The following is a 24,059-nucleotide window of genomic DNA, read 5'->3' as shown; positions in this document are numbered from 1 at the left end:
CCTTATTGAAAATCAGTACAAATATAGTTCTCCACTCCTCAGGCATCTTCTCAATTCACCACCAAGTCTCTGTCTTCATTCTTCTGTCCAGATGTCACACCAAACACCTTCCTAACTCTCTCCCTTCAGTTATGTTCCAATCATCTATCCTGTCTTCACCACTACCCAGTGCCTCTATCACTTCCTCTCTGAATTTCACAGAGTAGTCTTCCTCTTTCAGCTTCTGACACCTTATTCCTGGTTCCATTGTCACTCTCTTCCACCTCAAAATTCATCCTGCATACCAGCAATTGATGCTATCTAGCTACACTATACCCCACCACTACCTTACAGTCTTAGTGTCAAATTACAACAAATTCAAATATCTCTAGTTTATTCATTTGGAAGTGGCTGACCATATGACAAAAAAAAATTATAGCCAGACATTACACATTCAGTTATAATGTACCCTCTTAAATCACATGGTTTGGATATAAATGTTTGAGTGGGAGGGCATAAATGCAATGACTAAAGCTTTCGGTCGAATGTAAATAATAACAGGACACAAACAAGCAAAATGGCAACACTAAATTTACATTGCAGGTGCAGCAATAACATAATGGCAGCAATTTGAAACTTGAAACATGTTGGCACTACAACAGATCCGTGATTGATCTGCGCTCAATATCCATATATGTGTGTAGGAGTACTTTTCATCAATAATAATTAGTGGGAGCTATCTAGTAAATTTTGGCAGAATTCATATTTCCCAGAGGATCACCCTGGAGAAATGGCTGTCCATGGCCTGGGAAAGTATAACAGCTAGCATGTATGACAAGTGACAGTGTAGACAATAAGGTCACAATGAGCTAAGATGCTTTTCTACCCTCAGTCAGAGTATGAGAACATTCTTAAAATTTAAATTTCTTTAACTTCTAATGTGATTTTAAACAAGGATTCTTGCTTTTGTTGTAGGCAATATCACCAGTTATAAAATTATTAAGATGATTATTTTTCATACTGTATGAAACTTATACAGTAGTTACTTGTTTTGATTTATTTAACTGTCCATAGAAGTCTGTATTTGTGTTTGATCATATACTGAAAAAATGCTTTTGAAAGTTACTAATATCTACTGTCCACTCTATTTTTTTAACAAAGAAAACATGAAAATGTTTCAGTTATTAACTTTTTCTTAAATCAGTTTGTGAATAGCAGAGTAAAAACTATAAATAGACATGTCAAAATATTTCATCCATTACCTCATCTGCTAAATTCAATTCTGAGTCATGGGAGTTGCAGCCTATCCTGCCAGCATCAGGTGTAAGGCAGTAACCAATCTCTGACAAGACATCAGTTCATAGTATGGTAAACTCACGTGGATACTCAAATAAGGATAATTTAGAGTCACTAACTGGCTTAACATGCACACCTTTACAGTTATACTGTTATATCTACTACTTCCAGCGAATAGCCAAATTATTACATATAAATCTTGACCATATCTTTCAGCCCTACATGTCATCATTAACCTAGCAAGCTAAAGGAAAGAAGCTCCAAATCAGGAGATTTCTCTTACACATGTAGCAGCTGGACGTATTCAGTACATTAGGAACAAATAATTGTATCAATTAGTAAATGTTAATTAATGGCAGAATTTGGAGTGAATTTTTCCTTTACTGCTTTGACTTGTATGCAAGTAACATCAATTTTATAAGATTAGGAGCAAGACTGAACTAATATCTATCCAATTACCTCTTTCAGCTGATCTGAACTGCCCCAAGAGGCTGATCGTTGGTGTGTGCTTCTCTTCTCTGCCTCTTCTTCTGACCAGCAACTAGGAGTCTACAACAAAAAAACAAAACAAAAATGGGTTAAAATTATAGCCTGTCAAAAGGCTGTCTCAACCAATGAAGAAGGAATTATAGTAAAATATACAGTATATACATACTGAAAATACAGAAACCAGTGTCAGAGGCCCAACAACAATCTAACAAATATATTTAGTGCCATTTTTAAAAACAATAAACATAAAAAATAATTAAGCTTTGTTTAATACAAATAGAGGCAGAAATATTTTGTACCAGGATGGTTTTCTTCTGATTTTCTGGACAGTACACAATGTACATCATATGGATAACTAAATGTTGTATCCATCAGACACGCAGACATGAGGAAAATTAGCCCTGGTGTAAACAGATGCAACAAATTCTATGATTTTTAGCCTGTAGTAACCTATGTGTATAGAGTTGTAAACATATGACAACTAAAGTAGTAGATTTTTAAACCAACCAAATCTGACACCAGATTTCTGTTTCTTTTTTCCGGTTTCTTTGTGGTGGTAGCCTGCGCCACCTCCACCTACTCAAAGCTTCATGATGCTCCAACAATGATGGACGGATTAATAGGCAGAAGTCTACGTGACCATTATCATCATTTAGTCCTTCCGTGAAAACCCTAAATCCAAAAAGGACTGTTTCATTTATGTTAGGTAGAATGCCCAGAGGGGACTGGGCGGTCTCATGGTCTGGGATCCCTACAGATTTTATTTGTTTCTCCAGCCATCTGGTGGTTTTTTTTTTTTTTCTGTCCCCCCTGGTCATTGGACCTTACTCTTATTCTATATTAATTAATGTTGACTTATTTTGTTTTCTTATTGTGTGTTTTATTTTTCTATTCTTTATTATGTAAAGCACTTTGAGCTAATGTTTGTATGAAAATGTGCTATATAAATAAATGTTGTTGTTGTTGTTGTTGGTCAGAGTTGTGAGAGCCATCCAAATGGTATATCACTGAATTTAGCTTTAAATAGGATTGACAAACTGACATAAATTTAGAGCTGCATGTTTTTAAACTGTGTGAGGAAACCTAGTTGAAGAAACGCTGCTGGCATCAAACCTGTGCTGCTATCAGTCTGTGGTTTACCTGCTCATTAACTCCCTTGATTCCCGCCACTGAGAGAGATAGCAATTTGATGCCAGTACATTAGGCGGAACAAGATCCTGCATAGGACAAAGGTGCACCCAGGTTCATTCACCAACCTACATTTAAGTAATTCTGAATCATACTGTAATGTTTTCACTGTAGGAGGAAATTGAAGTGCTCAGGAGATGACGTCATGTACAGCAGATAATGAAAAACATACAGATGGACTTTCAGCCAAAGCTTTAAACACCTTTGTCCTACTCCACTAAGTTTAGTTTCACAGATTGTAGCCTACACAATTTGGTAAATAGATTCCTACCCAAAATACAAGTTGCTTTAACATTATATTTTTAAACAAAATAAAAAGGCCCTTTAGCCTTGCTGTGTACTTTTGAAAGTGAGCTAAGAGCTTTTTGATGAAAGCAGTGCTGTAATAAAACATATACTGTACTATATATATAATCCATCACGTTCTTTGAACCTTACCAATAATTAAAATTTCATCCATGCATCCTTTTTCCACACCATGTTATTTCCACTTAGAGTAACAGTAGGATGGTACTTATCCTAGTAACAGAAGATGCAAGGCAGGAACAAGCCCTGGGACATTATGACATACTTACTCACCAGCACCATTGGATTCTGGGCTTTTGTGCTTTCTGTACAACGGATTCAAGTTCTCTCAAGGTTAATGAAAGATTCAGTTTTTTTGTTGCTTACCATCAAGCATACTGACAAGTGTAAATCGCCCAGTGTGAATATGTGTGTAGATACTGGGTGCAGGAACAGTGTAAAGTAAAACACTGGATGGATGGATTGGGGAAACGGTTCGGAGTTTTCTGTATTGATAGACACATTTGGTATTTACTTCTCGGTTTCTTAAAAAAGATCATGTAAAAAGGCTCACACATTACAATACAACATCATATTTCACTTTCCAGGCATCAGTTTACCAAAAGATCCAACTTTAATTCAGAGTCGTACCTGATTAAGCTTCCTTGAGGGCATTTGGGATGTGCAAGACAACTTGAAGACACAAACAGTGACTAGGTGGGGACTTTAAATCAGGTTACTGGCACTGTGATGAAGCAGCAGTCTCCAGTCTATACAGGGAAGCACTGTGGCCCAGTGGTTAATGCCTTGCCTCACAGCCCCTGAGGTCTGGATTTCATTTACCAGCGCATTCAAAGCAGTCTCCATATTGTGCCTCACATATGCACTTGGATTTTTACTAGGCAATCTGATTTACTTTCAGCTCCCAATGATGTGAATGTTAACATTGCTGGGGGGAAACGGTGTTTCATTCAGAGATGGTAACTACACTGTACCTGATGCTGCTAGGGTAGACTCTGGTGTTACACTGCTCTACAACGAAGAACTCAGGTTCAGAAAATGGAAAGACTAATGGATAATACTACAGTTGCTCACATTTTGCATATTTTTTGATTTTCTAGAGAAAAGCCTAATTTTGCAAACATGCAATCTGCTAAACAAAAATCTTACAGGTAATTGATCATATTCTTTTATTTATCAAATGTAAAAGTTCACTGTTATAGGCAGTTTGGGTAAACCCAACACAATATAATAATCTAACCCATTTAAAGCCAAGAGCCCTTATGTGCTTGGATATTTCAGAGCTAAAACAGAGTGATATGAAGAACTAGAATGTTGACTATGCACATATAACTCCACCACCTTACACTTGAGACAGCAGCAATCACCAGTTTGAATCAGATGCTTTTGGCCAATGTTATTATCCACACTTCACATTCATTCCTATTCAATTTTTAGTGAGTTATCAAATGACACCAAACAATATAGAAAGGTTTATGTTGATATCAACATCATGTATCTACCATGGATAATGTGTAGCATTGCTTCTAGTTGTGGGCAGAGTACATAAAATAGTTTATTTACTGATAATGTCAGGTTACTAAAAACTGAACACTGCTCCAAAAATAAAAACTGATTAGATTATCATTTCAAATCGTGTTGTAATGCATTATATTGATTAGTAATTAAAAAACAGCCACGAGATGAGAAGTTATTAAATGTTCTGTGCCTCCCGGTTTTACTATATGGTTGTGAGCCATGGACGCTATTAAGTGACCTGAAATGAAGACTGGACTCCTTTGGTACTGTCTCTTTGGAGTATTCTTGGGTACCGCTGGTTTGAATTTGTGTTGAATCAGTGGCTGCTCATGGAGTCCTGAATGAAGTATATTACCAGCGTTGTGAGGGAGCATCAATTATAGCAGTACAGCCATCATGATTCCCTGGCTCACAGGATCCTCACTGCTAAGGACTTGAGCAGCTGATGCCCAGGTAACACCTGGCTGCAGCAAACAGAAGTCATTTCTGGAGGTTTGCACCGGATCATGAGTCTGCCTGGGGGGTTGAAAACCAGGATCCCGAGCTTGTTCATTTTATGGTGGGTGCTGCAACGCGATGTACCAGTGCATGCTCCTTAACCTGACCTAACCTGACCTGTTACTTTTTGAACGTGTAACTAGCAGTCCGCCAGCCATACAGTATGTAGCACTTTTAAAACCTATACAGTATACTGTAAGTGCTAACACACTGTATATTTGTACATTTAGTTAAAGGAAATCAAAAAAATACTTGTAAAGATATATATTCAAGGCATTAGTAGTCTGAATCACAATCTGATTGTATGGGTGGTTACCTACCAGGTAACGCTTGTGGTTGGTCAGCAAGTCGGCTGACATCCGCCACAGTGCCCTCTTTCAGTTGTGAGAAGCAGATCATAGAATAGTTGAAATAGTTTTTACTGTCAAATAATGCAAAGAGTAACCACCTGGTAACCACCCATACAATCAGATTGTGATTCAGACTACGAATGCCTTGAATGTAATTACCCCAATCTACATACTGTCAAATAAGCGAACCACACGCCGTGGTGCAACGCACCTCTAGCGCTGACGTCCGAGGTTCGATTCCCGAGAGGGGGTGTAGTGAGTGTGTACATCCGATGAGCCCAGAAATAGGGCGAAACACGTGTCGCGTACTCTTTGCATTATTTGACAGTAAAAACTATATTATATATATATATATATATACTAGCAGAATACCCGCACTTCGCAGCAGAGAAGTCTTTGGGGTGCGAGCAACTGTTGCTTGGGGGTGCCAGAATCCATGAAGGAAGAAAAATGAAAAACATTATTTGTACAAAATCTTAATTTACTTATCCATTCCTAAATAATTAAATGGGCAGGCTATTTTGTATCAGTGCAATATGCTATTTGTTAAAACGGATGACTCCCGCTCTTACGTGCAAGTCTGCCTGGATATTATGAACTATCGTATCTGTTCAAGTTTTACTTAAATTTTAAATAGAAGGAATTTTTATTTAGTCGACAGAATATTATTCCAGAATAAATCATCTCAAACCTTAAATAACTTATAATATTTTGCTCTCCATAAAAATATATCCTGTCTAAATTATACAAGTTAGAAATAAAGTAAACATTAAAAGAACAAACATTTAAATTTCTTTACTCTTATGTAATTTTATATAAAAAATAAACTTAAATTTTAAATATCCCAAAAGATTTTGCTCTCCATAAAAATATATCCTGTCAAAATTATACAAATTCAAATATGAACATGCTGCATAACAAAACCTGGAAATATAAATAAAATTTGTTCTTTTCAGCAATAACAAATCAAATCATTCAGTTGTCTTTGCTCTTATGTCATTTTATCAGAGCTGGACGCCAGGCATCTTTTTTTGGCAACAAGTTTGTTTATGTTTGGTGTGAGGTTCTGTGTTGTGGAGATTCTCAGGATGGATTGCAGGTGCTCATCTGTGAGGCGACTCCTGTGTGCTGTTTTGTTAGTCTTCATGACTGAGAAGAGCTTCTCACACAGATATGTGGTACCAAACATGCACAAGGTTCAAGCCGCATGTACGGAGCTGGAGCATTTCTGGGAATGGAGTGAATAAACTGTGCGGGCCCTGGAGTATCGTACTTTGCCTTCAGTGTGCCATTACACTGCAGCTCAATCACCTCCATCTGAATCTGCACAGGTGCAGTTTCCACATCGACGGCAAATGGGTTGAAACAACTTAAAATTCTTTTTGTTCTTCAAAGTCACCAAGCGCGTGCGAACTCAGTGCGCAGTGCACTCAGTTTATCAGCAAAGTGCGTATTTGGGAACACCGTTGTGCCGACTTGGTTTAACATTACTTGGCAACAGGGAAAGTGGGGCAAGTTGCACTGGTGCATTTGTGTCTCCCATAAAAGTAGCTTCACTTGAAATCACTTTGTGATTTTGCACGGGTAAATATGTCTGCTGAAGTGTCAGATTCTTCTTTAACTCTTCTGCTTTCTGTATCTTGTGCATTGCATTCAGGTCTTTCAGGTTATCTTGATGTTTTGTCTCATAGTGCCGTCTTAGATTAAATTCTGTAATTACAGCCACATTAGCTCCACAAATGAGACACACGGGTTTACCGGCAATGTCAGTAAACATATACTCAGCCTCCCATCGGTTTTTAAAGGCTCTATCTTCAGAATCACCTTTTCTCTTCGGCATCGTGTGGGCTAGCTTCGCAAAAACTTGCAGCATCATAAGCTAGACTTGATTAACGCGGTAAGTGTTCGGCAAGGCAGCTGAAGCGCTGCATTATGGGATCTGTAGTCTATTGTGTTACCAGCGCTTCATATCCCCGGGCCATTAATAACAATAATATATAAAATGATCTCGCGGGCTGGATGTGGCCTGCGGGCCTTGAGTTTGACACATATGGACTAAATAGAACTTGAAAAGATATATTTTTTCAATGTGATTGCGCAATTCAGATCGAGTTGACGCAAGACTACAGTACATCGAGCCAGCGTGCTATTGTGGTTTTGCCTGTGTGCCTCAATAAGTTACCCTCCCCTCACTCTTACTTTTTTACCGTTCATCTAATGAATACACTGAGTATGGCTTTACCAAAACAATCATTGATTGCGAATAAAGTATCCATTATTCATAAAGCTTCAATTGGTGATCTGTCTTTCTGCATTAACCGCATATTTTTTTATACGTCTCAAACCAAGGGGATGCGAGGCTAAAATGAATCGGGAAGCACACATACATACTCAGTGCATCCCCTCTCGGGAATCGAACCTTGGACGCCGGCGCTAGAGGCGAAATTCGGTTTTGTTCAGCACTCTTTGGAACTGTTGCTTTTTGTCTGCGCACTGTGTCAGTTCACGTGAGCCGCTGAATATGGTTTTATATGTCACTCGCTCGCTTCTAATTGTTTCGCTGCCTTCTTAATGATATAATGTATGTTTTCTTCAGCGGTTTTTGGAGCTCTTCCTGGTTTTCCTGGTACGTACTGCGTGATTACATGGGAGGCGTGATGATGTCACACGAAACTCCAGTATAGCAACTGCTGCTGCCATGCTGCGTAATCTGCATGTTACACTTTTGTCAATCATTTAAAAGCCTGTACAGCAGCTGCTGCTGCTGCCGTGCTGTGTGATCTGCATGTCGTGCTGCATGTCGATCATTTAAAAGCCTGTACAGCAGCTGTCTTTTTGTCTCACTTCCTTGTCTCGTGGGACATTAAAATGTCTCCGAGAAATTGTTTGTAAGTAGGGTGTGACGTGCAAGAAGTCTTTTGGGACTTCAAAGTGTCTCTCTGAGATGATCACGTCTCAACACAAGAATTTTTCATATATATATATATAAAATGTAACTTCTTTTAATAATATAAGTGGCAGGACCATCCATTAAAACATGACTGTAGAAATGTCAATCTTCAGTATGTTAAATGTATCTACTACAGGCTCTGAGCTAAAAGGAACTGCAAATGTATGAGCACTGAGCATTCGTACCTATTAATTGTAGTGGTAGTTATTTGAAAGTGGTGATGGTGAGGATTTTTCATTAAGTAAAATCATGAAGCAGCAGAAGCAGTGCAGAAGTTTTATTTTCCTGATGTTTGGCCAAGTTACACAAAACACACTCAAATTTCAAATGCTCATTAACTCACTTTCCACAATGTTTGGTATCTGACAACATATGATGTATGACATGTTAAGTGAACACTAATTCTGATGCTACTTCTTCTTTAGAACAGGCAAAGGCTAATGCAGTAGAATAAAAAAAAATCAGAACTGTTCCAGTGTAAGAATGGAACATGTGGAGTACAAAACAAGACACAAAAACCTTAGAGCTGCATCAATTAAGAAAAGATGAAACAGATGAAATGATTAGAATTGATAAAGGATTCAAGAACATTTTTTAGTAATTGATTGGCCAACGTTATGCACAAACACTAAATTGATAAACCGAGAACCAGTTCTTCCTTGGCAACTGATGGATCACAGGGTAAGCATTACAAGCATCAAGAGCCTTTTAAAACACACTAACTGCTTGGCAGCTGAAGAAATATATAATTTTCCATGTAAAACAAATCACCAGGTTTGTTTGCTCAAACAAGCCAGCATGGAGGGAAGGTTGCTCTTTTAACATGTTGCAGAAAAACTGAAAGATATATACTGCTTCTGAATAAGACTTGGACAAGGGATTAACTTTTTGATCACTACAACAGAGAACAGGAGTTTGCCCAAACAGGCATGCTATGGACTGCAAGGGCATGGCCATCAGTTTGCAAAACAGTCTGGCTCCAGACACTAAATGAAGTATATTTCAAGTGAATTTATGCTCAGCAAGTTTGTTCGCTTAATGTTTAGAATATCAAGTGGGCACCAATGATTGACTGATAATTCAAACCTATCCCTGGTACCTACAATACTTTCCTTACTTTGTTTAGAATGTTAAGATTCTTATTTAGATAGGTAGATAGATAGATAGATAGATACTTTATTAATCCCCAAGGGGAAATTCACATACTCCAGCAGCAGTAAGTTATTTAGTAAGTGTATCTGACTCTGTATGGGCAAATGTATGTTAAATTAAAGGATAAGCTCGGTATTTTTTACGTCAAAGTTATTTCTTCACACCCGGTAGACATGAATTTGCCACACAAAATTGTATTCTAATGTTAAGCATCTATATATATAATTCACTAAGGCAAGACAACCATGGAAAGCATGCCGGAAGGGGAGTGGATTCACTAAGCTGCCGACAAGTGAGACACCTATGGCGCACGCAGGAAGGAGCCACGCCCACCAACTCCAAGACCATTGGATACGACGACAACTCACAGAGCCACGCCCACCAACTCGGATGCGACGACACAGAAAAACCAGCGTCATTTATATTCGTCGGTCGTAGAGGTCACATGCAGCTCCGACCCACGTTGACTGTTAATAGAGGCATGTTTCTCGCGGAGGTGAATCGCCATATGCGGCGTGTAAAACTGTTTGCGAGGGGTATCCCATGGGATCCTTAAAACGTTCCTTTACAACTGAGGTCAAAACACAATGAAGTGAGCAGTCTTTAAAAAATGAGTTTTCGGTTACAAAGCACGACCGCGTGCACTATAGCAAACTGTTTTACACGCTACATACAGCAATTCGCATCCGCGACAAACATGCGTCTTCTTAGATACTCCTGCACTTTGTACACACCCCCCTCCCACCGTGGTCGGGTGTCTTGGTGGATTATATATAGAAAGGCAGCCAAAACCGCACAGAGCAATGAAAAGTCTACGTAAGTCACAGGTGCATCTGGACTGTACAAAGACGACAACGACTCGAGTGACGAGTTGGAGGTGGGCACATGAGCAGGCAGTGTATACTGAACGAGAAATCAGCAGACTAGCATGACGGAGGGAGCGGAGTGGATGTCCTTCTCCTCTCCTCCCGTTCCACCCTGAGCGCCGCACGGACGATTGTGTGTTGGTTTGTTCAGTGCATTGGTTAAAACCCAATGAAGGAAGCAGTCTAAGGAAGCCAATAAGCCCTGCGCCTCTGTTTCATTACCGTCTCACCTGCTTCACCAATGCAGGCCCCGCAACAGGCGATCCGGCAGCGTCATTCCCATGACCCGCCGGGCAGCCAACCGGGTAATCAAAGTATTTGGGTTCAGGGGGGAGTATGGTTACAAAGCTGAAACTTAAAGGAATTGACAGAAGGGCACCACCAGGTGTGGAGCCTTTCGCTTCATTTGACTCAACACAGGAAACCTCACCCGGCCCGGACACGGACAGGATTGACAGATTGATAGCTCTTTCTCGATTCTGTGGGTGGTGGTGCATGGCAGTTCTTAGTTGGTGGAGCGATTTGGCTGGTTATTTCCGAAAACGAACGAGACTACCGCCTGCTAAATAGTTACACGACCCAACATCGGTCGGCCCAAATTTTAGAGGGACAAGTGGCTTTCAGCCACGTGAGATTGAGCATTAACAGGTCTGTGATGCACTTGTATGTCCGGTACTGCACGCGCGCTACACTGAATGGATCAACGTGTGTCTACCCGGCGGGGGAGGCGTGGGTAAGCCGTTGAACCCCATTCGTGATGGAGACCGTGGCTTCCAATTGTTCCCCATAAACGAGAAATTCCCAGTATGTGCGGGTCATACGCTCGCACTGATTACGTCCCTGCCCTTTGTAAAGGCCCCCATGGTCAGGTGACTTGGTGGATTATATATAAAAAAAAAGCAGCCGGAACCGCAAAGAACAATGAAAAATCAATGTGGAAACCAACTGAGGCGGTGTTTGGAAAATTAACAGTCAACGTGACTCACAGGTGCGTGTGGACTGTACACAGACAAAAGCGACTCAGGTAGGGAGTTGGGGGCGGGCACATAAGCGGGCAGTGCGTACTAAACGAGCGCCGTTAAACCCCGTCCTTCGCTTTGGAAGGAGAAAGTGCGACGTCGCTTCTCCGGTTTTCAGTCATGGACAATTGTATGTTGGTTCGTAGCGTGCATTGTTGCAAAGTTACTTTTCTTGGTGGTTTATTAAATTACGGATTTTTCAAATGTTTATTTTTTCCTCTGTGCTTAAAAATCATTTAAGAAGCGGCCTGACTATGCGGCGTATGCTACGCCGCGGGTTGGCTAGTGTTCTATAAATTAAAAACAAATATCTTACACTTTCTGCCACTTTACAATAGAGGGTATGGGGCATGGACGAAAACCTTAAAAACTTATCAAAAACATCCATTTTTCAAGCCAAGACATTTGTCGAGTATTGATCTGCACCTTCCATGTTTCCAACACATATTTGTGATAGCAAATGGGATCTGGAAATAATCATTTTATCGCATATTTATGGTACTGTTTTTCTTGTGGTAAGGATACATTTTTTATTTGTTTGTGTGAATTCTTACATATTACGCAAGTAAATCAAAACAATACGAAATACATGGCAGTAAAAGTTTACTGTGATTTGGTCTGTTGGGAGGTAACAACCCACTGGGGGATAAAATGGTGTTGTGCAGGAAAACTAAATGCTATGCTATTACACACTGCTGGTCCTCTTTTAAGACGACTGAATCTCAAAATATTGGTGTATTTAATTGGTAGATGCAGATGAATACTTGAAAACTGTATTAGCTTGAAAAAATGGACGTATTTGGTAAGTTTTCAAGCTCTTCCTCTGTACCCAATAGACTACAGTGTAAAGGGCCAATGTGGGCAAGATATTGTTTTTTAATTTATAGACAGTTTTTAACTTTCGAATACAATTCCCCATGACAAATGCATATAGAACATTTGTGAAGAAATAACTTTGACTAGAAAGATACTGAAAATATCTTTTCATAAGATAAAATTTAATAGGAAAACAATGACAACATGAACATTTTCTTTTGTGAACATTGCATCAATTGTCAATCCACTGTTGTATACAGTATATATGAAACAGAAAGATTCTGTAAGTTCCATTGAGAGCAGCTCTATGATATGCATGTTTGTGAGCTTTGGAAATATTCAGCACATTCAACAAGACATGATCAAGCAGCAATGTTAACTTATTAATATTATAATTGTTAATTTGTGAACCTGAAACAATTTACAAAATCAGAATGCATGACAGTTGTTTATATAGTTATTTTTACAGCTAGAAAATAGACAAGCCAAGTAAATATGTTAGAAGTGTGGATTGATCTTGGGTTGCTTTCACCTTAGCATTTTGGGGATGGCAAGGTAAAAGCTTTGGTCTGCTGCCACTCAGGCCATATCTCCCTCTGGTTTAATAACAGGGCATCCATCAGTTGATCTTCTGGGGCATACAACATATGTACAGGATGTAACACCCCTGGCAGTGCCCTCCTTCCTGCACTAGTATTTTTGGTATTTGGTACTTTATGTGGACATACATCTGTGCCTCTTTCTTTGATCCTTGGAGGGCCTTGTTCCTGTTCTGTGCCACCTTTTCCTGCCTTCATTCTCCCTGTGCGTCATGCCAACCTTCACATCCTGATATACACAACATAGGGCTTGCTATTCTTAAATATCTTGCTGTGGTAAATAGCTATCATTGCAGTATTTTCATTACATATATCAAAAATAAGAAGACAGTAAATTTGGAGTAAAGCCAACACTCACTTTGCAATGTAGTTCAACAGATACCATTAATAGATTCAATAGGGTTTGCCCCAATTTGTTGGTACAAGGACAAAAGGGAAATTTAATTAAATGCTTTACAGATAATAAAAAGTTGTTTTAAATCATTACTTTTTTACAGAACTAATAAAAATAGTAAGCTATGCACATGGGAGTTTACCTTAAAGTATATGATTATCAAATATAACACATACTGGATATGCTAATAATTAGATAAAGCTTCAAGTATCAATCAAATAAAGGTGATCCTGAGTGAGATATGAAGCAAGTGCCAAATACTGACAAACTGAAAAAAGAAAAGAGAAGCCGAGATTTCAAGTCGAAAGTCACTGACATTTAAAGACAGGACACTTCACAGTACAGTAAAATGCCTCAAAAATAACCACAGATTTGAACCAGTATCCATGTGACCCAGTCTTAACAACAACTGTATGATGTGAACTTCAAAAAGCTAGGATATATGGCAGGACTGCCATTTAATACTTATATCCAAGAACACAACTCTAAGACTCATAACCTTGTGTAGTGATTACAAAACTTGGAATGCTGAGCAGTAAAAAAAGTAATATGGTTTGATGAGTTGTACTTCACCCTATCAGACTCCTTCATCTTTTACACATTTTGTTATGTTACAGCCAATACTCCACATAAGAAAGCAATATTTTTTCAAATATAACTAAATAAATAAATAATATGTCAAATTGTGACATGTCTTGAGACCCTTTAATCAGCACTTTGTCAAACCATCTTTTGCAGAGATTATGGTCAGGAATCTCTTTAATTATGACGCAACCACCTTTACACACCTGGATTTATGGAGTTTTTTGCCATTCTACTCTTGAGATGCTTCCAAGTACTGTCAGGTTCGATGGAGACTGTTAGGGGGCAGCGATTTTGAGGTCTCTCCATTGGGTTCAAGTCTGGCTGGGACAAACAAGGACATTCACAGAGTGACTCCTAAGTGAACCCTGTGTTGTCTTTGCTTTGTGCTTAGGGGCATTATCCTGTTGGAAGGTGAATCTTCAGTCCAGGGCACTCTGGATCAGGTTTTAATTGACATTAGTGTACTTTGCTCAGTTCAGTTTTGCCTCAACTCTGTCTAATTTCTTAGACTCTGCTCCTGAAAAAATACACAGCATAATTCTACAATCCCCATGCTTCACTGTTGGAATGGTATCGCACATGTAATGAGTGGTGCGTGGTTGCCTCTAGATGTGGAGCTTAGAACTAAGGTGAAACAGCTCAGTCTTGGCTTAATTAGACTAGAGAATCTTGTTTCTCGTAGTATTTTTGTTCTTTAGGTACCTTTTTGCAAACTCCAAGAGGGCTAACAAAATTCTAATCTAGAGAAGAATCGGGAAGGATAAGAAGAGAGCCACTGTCTGTGCCCATCACCTTTCAAACCATTCTCTTTTTGGGGGTTCTCTTGCTGTTCCTTCACCAGTACATCTGTTGTCACTTTCATTTGAACCAAAGCTGGTGAAGTTGATTCACAATCACTTATGCTTCTTAATCGATATCCCTTAACCTTGATTGACTTAGTGTTAGACTGATGATAAGATGATAAGTGTACCCTTAATTTTTTGACTAGTTAATATTCAGCTTAATCTTTCTGCAGAATGAACACAGAGGAATGAAGGTGCAGCAAAATAATCCAACTGACAGCAAAGAAAATAATGAGTTTTGACAGAAGTGATTAAGGTCAGTTGGCCACATCACTTTTCCCAAGAATTAATTACACTTTACAATAGTTTAGCTTTAGTCCAGCTTTCAAGGCTAGACGGCAGTTCATCATAAGTCTGCATGGGACAAAGTATTTTAAGATAATAGATGAATGAATTAGATGTCATTTGCATGCAATAAATGTTGTGCACAAGACTGGGAAAATCTTGACAGCATGAGCCATTTTATTTGATGAGCACAGCATTAACAGTTAAATCCAGTCAAGAGTCTGATACAATCAATGAGGTCTTTCAAATACAGCTGACACTTTTATAGCATTTAGTCTTGCAGACAACCGAGCATCTGTACTAAACAGATTTAGCCTCTGTTAGACCTTGCTGGGTGAGTGCTGAGAAATCAGCTGTATCAATCACTGACAAGAATCTTATATGATGAGCTTAGCTAAGCCGACCTATTCCAAAAACCACCCTGAAATAACCTTCCTGAGGACGTGCCAGTCTTTTAGCTTCCACAATTATCACGTTCTACCACACTGCATAACAGAGAAACAAGATGCTACGATTCACTCAAACAGTTCACTCTTTGCATTTGCTAATACACCCATTTAATTAGAGGCTCACTGGTGACAAAAAAAAAATCAAACAAATTAACAAAAATAAAACAATAATACATAAGCATCCATTACACACTTTGACTTTATACATAAAGAAAGATTTACAAAAAACATTATGAGGTATAAACCTAAATAGGAGCCCAATAAATACATTTTAAATCTAAAATTTAAACCTGTGCAGGTCTGAGAATGTTATGTCATTACAAAAAAAGAACTTATAGATATTTAAATAATAAATTAAAATACTGCAAGGGACAAATATACTAATAATGATATGCCAATGAAAATAGATAAACAATTTGTATATTAAATTGGAAATTCAACTCACTTATTTTTTTTTTAAAAGAACTTCACCTTCAGTCTTGCTTACACTGCCCGATACTAACACATACTTTATGGAACTTTCATTAGAATGAATCCAATGAATATTTTAATTATTATGCTAATTAAGCTACAAGAGCCATGAGCACTTTTGTGATGACAATTGCCTTTCCCGTGATCTCTTTATTTAAAAGTACTGCCCATCCATTCATTGTTTTTAACCTATGTATCAGTTTCTGGTAGCAGATAGTCAGCGCCTTTTCCAGCAGCGCTGGCCAAATAAAAGGAAACAACTACAGATGGAGCAAAAGTCCCAAACAAAGGCACATTCACACACATCCATATTTTGTCAAACAAGGCCATTTTACAGCTGTCAATTACACCCATGTTAATTGCTTTAGAATACAGGAGGAAAGTGAACTTTTGTGTGTGTTTCATGTTTTTTTGTCTTTACGTGATTTAAATGAAGCTCAAATGATATTTAAAGTTAAATTAATCCAGAAATATTGAATGGTACACACATTTTTCCTCACCAATTTTCAAGCCCTATTTATGTAAAGACATAATAAGTAAAGACTGGCACCACCGAAAATATTTAATTATCGTATATAAAGTAATGTCATAGTTATCAGAATCTCGTACATATTTTGACCACACTTCATGGCAAACTAACATATTTCTACTCCATGTTTACAAAAGGGAACACTGACATCTGGGGCAATATTTATGTATCACACTGAGGCATGTGAGTGGTGGTTAATACTATGCTCCACCTGTTAAAATGCTAGGTATTGAGTCAAGTAAACCATACCAGCAGCATCCAAGACAGACCAAACAAAGATTCAACATGAGTTTGGCCAATGTAGAACTGAAGAAGAAGGATATTCGAATAATAAAGCGGTCTGTTTTAGCACATTTATGTCACCTTGTTCTGTATGTATGTATGTATGTATGTATTTACTCTTCATTGACTAACTAGAAAGATTACAATATGCAAGTTTTCGAGGCAATTCAGGCCCCTTCTTCAGGAAAGATGTATATTGTAATCTTTCTAGTTAACAAATAAAAGGTGTCATTTTGCTTAACTTCTCACTACATTCATAATGGCTAACACGGTACAAACAAGTTGGAGGTTGTGCTGTGTGATTAACAGAGATCAGTTTTTATACACAGTACATTTGAGCACTGCAATATATTAAAGCATAAATACACAAATTTACAATTTGACAATGAAAAAACAAAAGATTATGACTCTAATACTTTGTAATTTGTGGTTTAAGTAGTTGATGTTGGAAAAATACCATCATTGAAGTGACAACCCTAACTTGCTATCCCGGAAGTAATCATTCAAAACTTACCATTTATTACAGCCTTTAATTAAAAAAATGTCACTCATCTGTTTGAAACTACTGTAACATGATGCTCACCATTTACAGTGCCAGAGCTTGCCCTAGCATATCAGCATAAAGAGAGAACTACCAATGTCTAAAGGAATGATACTTAACTTTAAGAGGAAGAAATCTATATGTTCAACCCTCATTGTTCTGGGGAAGGAAACAGAAATAGTGACTTAATATAAATACTTAGGAAAGCACCTACTGGGTGGTCCAGATCTAATTATGCAGATCCAGATCATCTGGATGACTTTGATTTATGCGGGGAGGATTCCAGTTCGGTGCAAAGATGATTCTTCATGTCGTCAGTTTGCACACTTCTTGATGTTCCAGGATTTTTTGGGTGATTTTCTAAGTAATAAACTTAATAAGTTATAGCATAATGAAAATTGCATAATTAGATCTGGACCACCCTATAGATAATGATCTAAATTATATTTATAATATAACAAATATCCATTCTAAATGCAATCTGTACTGTGCTCTCCTTCTTAAACACTACTTAAAGTGTAGAGGCAACTCCTAGTGAACTTTTTTGCAGTGTGGGGTCACTTTCAATACCTGGTTAAGCAGTCTGACAAATACAAACTTATAAAAGTTCTGATAAGCTACCAAACATGCAGCAAAAGTATAGTAGTCTGATGCTGATGATTTGGGATGTGTGTGTCAGAGGGTCATACTGAAGAAACAGATGCCCATTATAAGCAACCTACTTTTAGTAAAACAGGACGTACAGGTGCTTTAAAGACCAAAAGAAACTGTTTAAGAAAACTTTCTTCCCAGTGCAATATGGCTTTTTAATAAAATAAAAGACCAGAAGGAAAAAAAACTGGGGATAAAGAGCTTTTCCTATATATTTTATATCTGTCTTGGTAAAAAGCTACTGTCAACATGTTAGTAGTAGAAGTATTGAAATAATGTAAATATTTCAGAGTTTTTGTTTAACCTGTTGTCTCTGTGTTTTATTTTTGGTCTGTTATGGATGCAGCTGAGAATGCAAATTTCATGTGTTCTTGTATAGATGTGACTAAATAAAAACCTTAAGTAATCACTAGTCCAGGGGTGGCGAACTCCACGCCTCGGGTGCTGCAGTGGCTGCAGGGTTTTCATTCTTACCATCTTCTTAATTAGTGACCAGTTTTTGCTGCTGATTACTTCTTTTAATTAACTTGACTCAGGCCCCTTTGTTGTTTCTTTTTCTTTAATTAGCAGCCTAACAATAATGAGACACAAAACAAGCCACCACATGACCAGCTCCCCTGTGCCCATCACACAATATCTGAAATTAAAGAGAAGTGATGGTCTTGGTAGGGTTGATCTCTTAAGTCACTGAAACATTTTGATGGTGGTCTTAGAAAGAACAGAAAAACAACAGTTTTCGAAATGTGTGCTGTAGCAGAATGAGAGCAGCAACAAGCCATGGAATTAAATAACGGGTTTAATTAACTGCAAGAATTGGCTTCTCATTAAGAAAGTGATTAGAGTGAAATTGGTTGGAGTTTAAAGCCCCAGTTTAGCTGGTCATCTGTTAGCTTGTTTCACATCTCATTTCTGCTTGGCTGTCATTTAATGAAGAAAGGAATCAATTCAGAGGGCTGAACTCTTCTAACAGGGCTATTAAAGTGACAGGGAAAAAGTTAATTAGCGGTGAAATTGGCCACTGATTAGGAAAAGGGCTAGAATGAAAACCTGTAGCCACTGCAGCACTCCAGGCCTGGAGTTCGCCACCCCTGCACTAGTCCATCACAGGGCCCACTCACACAAACAGTCAAACAGAGTTTGCCAGTTTATCGTCATTAATTAACTTAACTTGCAAATCTTTGGGATATGAACGGAAACCTTGAGTACCCTGGGAAAAAACCCTATGGGCCTGTAGGCATGAGGAGCAAGTCTGAACTCCACACACAGAGAGCGACTGGCCAGCATTTGAACTGAGCTGAGGGAGAAGTGGTAACCGCTGCCATTCTATGCCATCAGACTACTTCCTCTGTTGCAAAAGAAAGTTTGCACTCATCAAAACAACATTTTAGTCCTGTGAATATTTTTTTGCCAAAATGATTTTATTTTATTAAAATAAATTAAATATCATATGTCAGAGAAGCAAACAAACAAAATTAAGGAAAAAAAAAAGCTGTACTGTTTTCAGCATTTGATAGTTTTGAGTGGATGGGCTTTGTTTAACTGGAGATGTAGAACTTTTAAGTCTGCAGACGAGCAGAGAAAACCACGCTTTTCAAGTAGTGGTAAAAGTGTCTAATGATAATGCACTGCTAAGCAAAAACAGAAAAAACATCATAGGAGGAAGGACATATTTACAGATAATAGTACTATTGGTAGTTTTTAGGAAACGCAACTTAGTGCTGAGAGATATAAAGACATCACCATTCCATTTTCAAAGAAGTGGAAATATATGGAAAGCAGAACCTGGAAAGGGTCATGTGAATGGGCAGATAACCTAAAAAGGTACAGTACTGTGATGAGGATGATACATTTGTTTTACTTTTACTTTATTACCATAACACCTACATCAGCACAAAATGTGATTTGTGAAGCTCATAAAAATAAAATATTAATGAAAATACTGTACATAAGGGTGGCTTCTTGGTTACAGTCTGTGTGGCGTACGCATGTTCATGCTGTGTTTGTGTGGATTTTCCTCCATGGTGTCACGTTAATTTGTGACTCTAAACTGGCCTTGCAGCGTGTGTGTGTGGTGTCATAGACTGGTGACATGTCCCGGGCTGTTACCTGCCTGGCACCTGAAGCTACCTGGATCACCATAAATTGAATTAAGCAGGTCTGAGTGTGCTATGTTAGAAATACACAATGTAAAGACAAGACCCGCTCCAAACAAAAAAATGTAATAAATGAATCAAATTAATGCTTTAGTACTAGGGTGTTGTACCGTGTCAGCCATTATAAATGTAGTGAAAAGTCAAGCAAAACTGTACCTTTTATTGGCTAACTAAAAAGATTACAATATGCAAGCTTTTGAGGCAACTCCGGCCCCTTGCATACTGTAATCTTTTTAGTCACCCAATAAAAGGTGTTGTTTTACTTCACTCAGATTAATGCTGAAAGGTAAGAATTGTTTTTAAAACTTCTTGCATTTAAAAAAAAAAAAAAAGGCAATGAATTTGGATTAATGGACATGACTGTCTTGCATGCAGTGGCAGGTTTATTCTCTTCAATAATTGCATGTGTGTTATTATTCAAATTACATGAAATTATTAGAAGCACTACTTCACACAAAGAGTAAAAGGAATTATCAATATGCGGACTACAATACAAAATGATGATCCGCTGTGGCAATCCCTAACGGGAGCAGCCGAAAGTCTCATGGATGAAGCAGCAACCTTGAAAATCTTTCAAATGTATGATACATCTTAACTAATACCTAACAAAACAAGCTTCATTAACTCAAATGCCTCGTATTCTAGTTAATGTACTGTAAATGCCCATCAATTAATCTCCAAAACCTCCAGTACATCTTTCCACACAGAGCTGCATTCCGCCATACTGTAGACCCCAGCAGCATGCGGTACAAGACCAACACTCAGTAGGACACCACATCATGACAATGAAATAGAATCATACTGGACTGATGGGGAATCTCCAATTATTGTAAAATGAAGGTCCTCGGGATGTTGAAGATAACTTGTGTTGGCTGCATGCAAAACTCACTGGCAGTGGCTGCCTAACAAATTCAATGCGTCTCCTTGCTGCTTAATAGCTGCACCACTGTTCCATTCAAAATTACCACTACTGTAAGATATTTGTTTTAGGAATGTGATTTGAGAAAAAAAAATACCATTTACTACTAATTAAGATTTAGCAAGAGAAATTAATTAAAAATTGATATTTTTTTCAAAAAAGTCAAACCAATGACAAAATTATTCAGCAAAACTCTATGAATAATTCACATTGTGCAATCATTTCTAAACGGTTAAATAAATGTGTCAAGTTTCCTTTTGTTTTAAAGGTGTTACAGCTGCAGACCACAGAATGACAATACGTCAGGTCTTGTCACCCATAGACCTCAAAACAAAGAGGTAAGATCGCCGGCAGAGTTCTTGTGAAGCAGCGAACGCAGCACTGTCATAAATGAGGAGGTGTGAATGACAAACCACTTGGCCAGCAAAAAAAAATATAGTATAAATCACATACTAAAAAAAGTCAACTGCCAAACAAAAACTCCAAAATGCTTCTTTTGTTGATAAACATTTTTCAAAGGTCAGTAGGAACGACATCTAAGACTGATGATATTGTACAGCAAACTTAAAGAAAACAAGAACCGACATACTTGCATTTTGTGGGATTTGTGTAAAATGCTATCTTGACACTAAAATTAGGGCAGTTCATGGTGGCATGGTGGTGAAATGGTTAGTGTCACTCAATCATGGGTTTAAATCTCAGACCAGACAATGCATGTGCAGAGTTTAAATGTTTGACCTGCGTATGCATGGGTTTTTCCAACACATCTGAAAGACATGCAATAGTCCCAACTGGCAATTCCAAACTGGCCCAGTGATAGTGAATGTGGGTCTATGTGTGAGTGTTGACTGACTGGCACCCCATTTGGTGTTGGTCCTGCTGCTGGGTTAGAGTCCATTCCCCAAAGATGCTAACCATGTCTAAATGTGTCAGAATCACAGAAGGGCCAAAGCCTAAGCACATTTTGTATAAAAGACTTTTTTTTATTATTTCTATTTCTCATATTGCTGTCTAGCATTCTTCCAAACTGTCAAATGTGGAGCAAACCTAATATCAGAATGAATGCTGCATAAAGTAGCACAACAGCATTTTAGAAAAGGCATGTTTCTGGCACAGCCATAAAACTAAGATATGAATTTGCAGTAAGAGGGCTCTTAAAATGGATGGATGTCTGGAGTGAATAATAGACATACAAATTTGAATTACACTTTGGAGATTGAAAATAACAGTTTGAAGCCTGGGAGCTTAAAGAAAAACTAAAACATGTGAGTGAACTTTCAAAACATGATGTTGCAGAACACTGACAGCTGAGCTTTCTGTAGTTTGCAGGAGTGAAGCAAGATGGGTGGTTTGTTAACGGGTAAGAGCAGAGCAGAAATGCTGCAAGCTTTGCGGCTTTCATAACCAGTGGTCACAATGAGCCTGACTGCTTAATTAACACTTTAAGCTGAACCACTTGTTTAAGACTTTAAGGGCATAAGAGAGGCAGAAGTGAGCTCCATTTTAAAAATCTGCCATGGCTGACTGCCAACAGTCCAATATGACTGTACTCTGTTGGAACTGGGTTGGTAGCAGAGTGGCCCAGCGGTCAGCACTTACAGTGTCAGAGTCCTGGCCTGGTCTTTCTGGAGTTTACATGTTCTCCCCTTGTCTAGGTCTGTTTTTTTTCCAGGCACCCTGGTTTTCCTCCCACAGATTATTTGTGTTAGATTGTTACAGTATATCTCAATTGACTATGAGTGAGCATGGGTGTCTGTGTATTCTGGCATGGGCACCCCATCTAGGAGTTGCTAATGCCTTGTATCTGACACTGCTGGCATAGGTCCTTGTCACTAATAGCACAGTATTGCAGTAAGTGCTTTGTAAAGATAAAAAAATGAAGCAAGTCCGAAGATCAGATAAATGGGAAGGGTATATAAACATATAAAACACCAACCTCACACAGGACTGGGAAAACAGTAAGAGGAAGAAGAAGACGATGACTGAATGTACTGCTGTGTGAATGACCTGTGTATATAGCACTTTGTGACTGTGTATGTTATGAAATGCACTGTATATCTGACTCAATGCTGAACTTTTATGGCTTCAGGTCAGATGCTTGTGCTAGGGTGCAGCCTTCATTATTCCAATTAAGTACTGAAAAGCCCCTTGGCAATCCTGGTGACAGTGTAACACTAAAACAGCAAACTAAACTGTATGAGTACTGTGAGCGTTTGGATGTTCCTTTCAGCCCTAAACCTAAAACATATTTCCCTAGCCCTAACCTTATTTTAGTTCACTGCTCTATAAACAATACAAATGGCTACTCAATAAACAAACATTATGAGCAATTACTTTCATGTTAGAGAGTAGGCATGCTTCCTGAAAAGGTGTACTTGGAACATTTCCATAAAATCATTTCTTTTACTTTTACTTTGTTTTCACTTTAATCTTAATTAACAGCCTACCTGAGGTGCTAATGACAATTCACATTAGCACACTTTCATCCTTTTATGGTGCTCATACTTTAAGTCACTATATTTAGCTATTGAAGCCTACTGATATATTACATCTTAACTAATGGAGTAAATGACCATGCAATAACCTGATATGCACACCAGTTCAATAGAATACAGAACATATAAACAACTTTATGCCATGTTTACTTTAAAACTGGATATTTATCTCACAAAAGGGATGTCAAATGATGCACTAGCAACATGATTTGCATAAATGTGAGATAGGCTAGTGAGCACTTTCCGGTTCATCAGCAGCTGAAAAATAAAAGGCCAGCTGAAGAGTAGAGGATGTGAAAAAACCCGAGTGTGAGGACCGTCTCATCTTGCCTAAACCATCACCTCAGGAAGTGGATTGTTTGCACACCTCGAGCAGAAAGGGAACTTTCTGCCACCCTGTGCTTTAACATGCCACACTCTGAAAGTCTACGCAATAC

The 24,059-nt window shown here is 38.3% G+C and overlaps 1 protein-coding gene across 2 annotated transcripts in view; it reads right to left on the bottom strand.

The window, feature by feature from the left end:
• Window positions 1-24,059, bottom strand: part of glcci1a (glucocorticoid induced 1a) — a 287,506-nt gene that overhangs the window by 126,863 nt on the left and 136,584 nt on the right. For both annotated transcript variants that reach the window (XM_039736251.1, XM_039736253.1), the window contains exon 3: window positions 1,735-1,824. In XM_039736251.1, coding sequence (XP_039592185.1) covers window positions 1,735-1,824 — 90 coding nt within the window. The remainder of the gene's footprint in view (window positions 1-1,734; window positions 1,825-24,059) is intronic.

This window comes from Polypterus senegalus, chromosome 15 (genome assembly GCF_016835505.1).
Source record: "Polypterus senegalus isolate Bchr_013 chromosome 15, ASM1683550v1, whole genome shotgun sequence".
NCBI classification, from domain to species: Eukaryota; Metazoa; Chordata; class Cladistia; order Polypteriformes; family Polypteridae; genus Polypterus; species Polypterus senegalus.
Note: the sequence above shows the minus strand (reverse complement) of the source record. Positions and strands in the feature narration are given on the sequence as shown.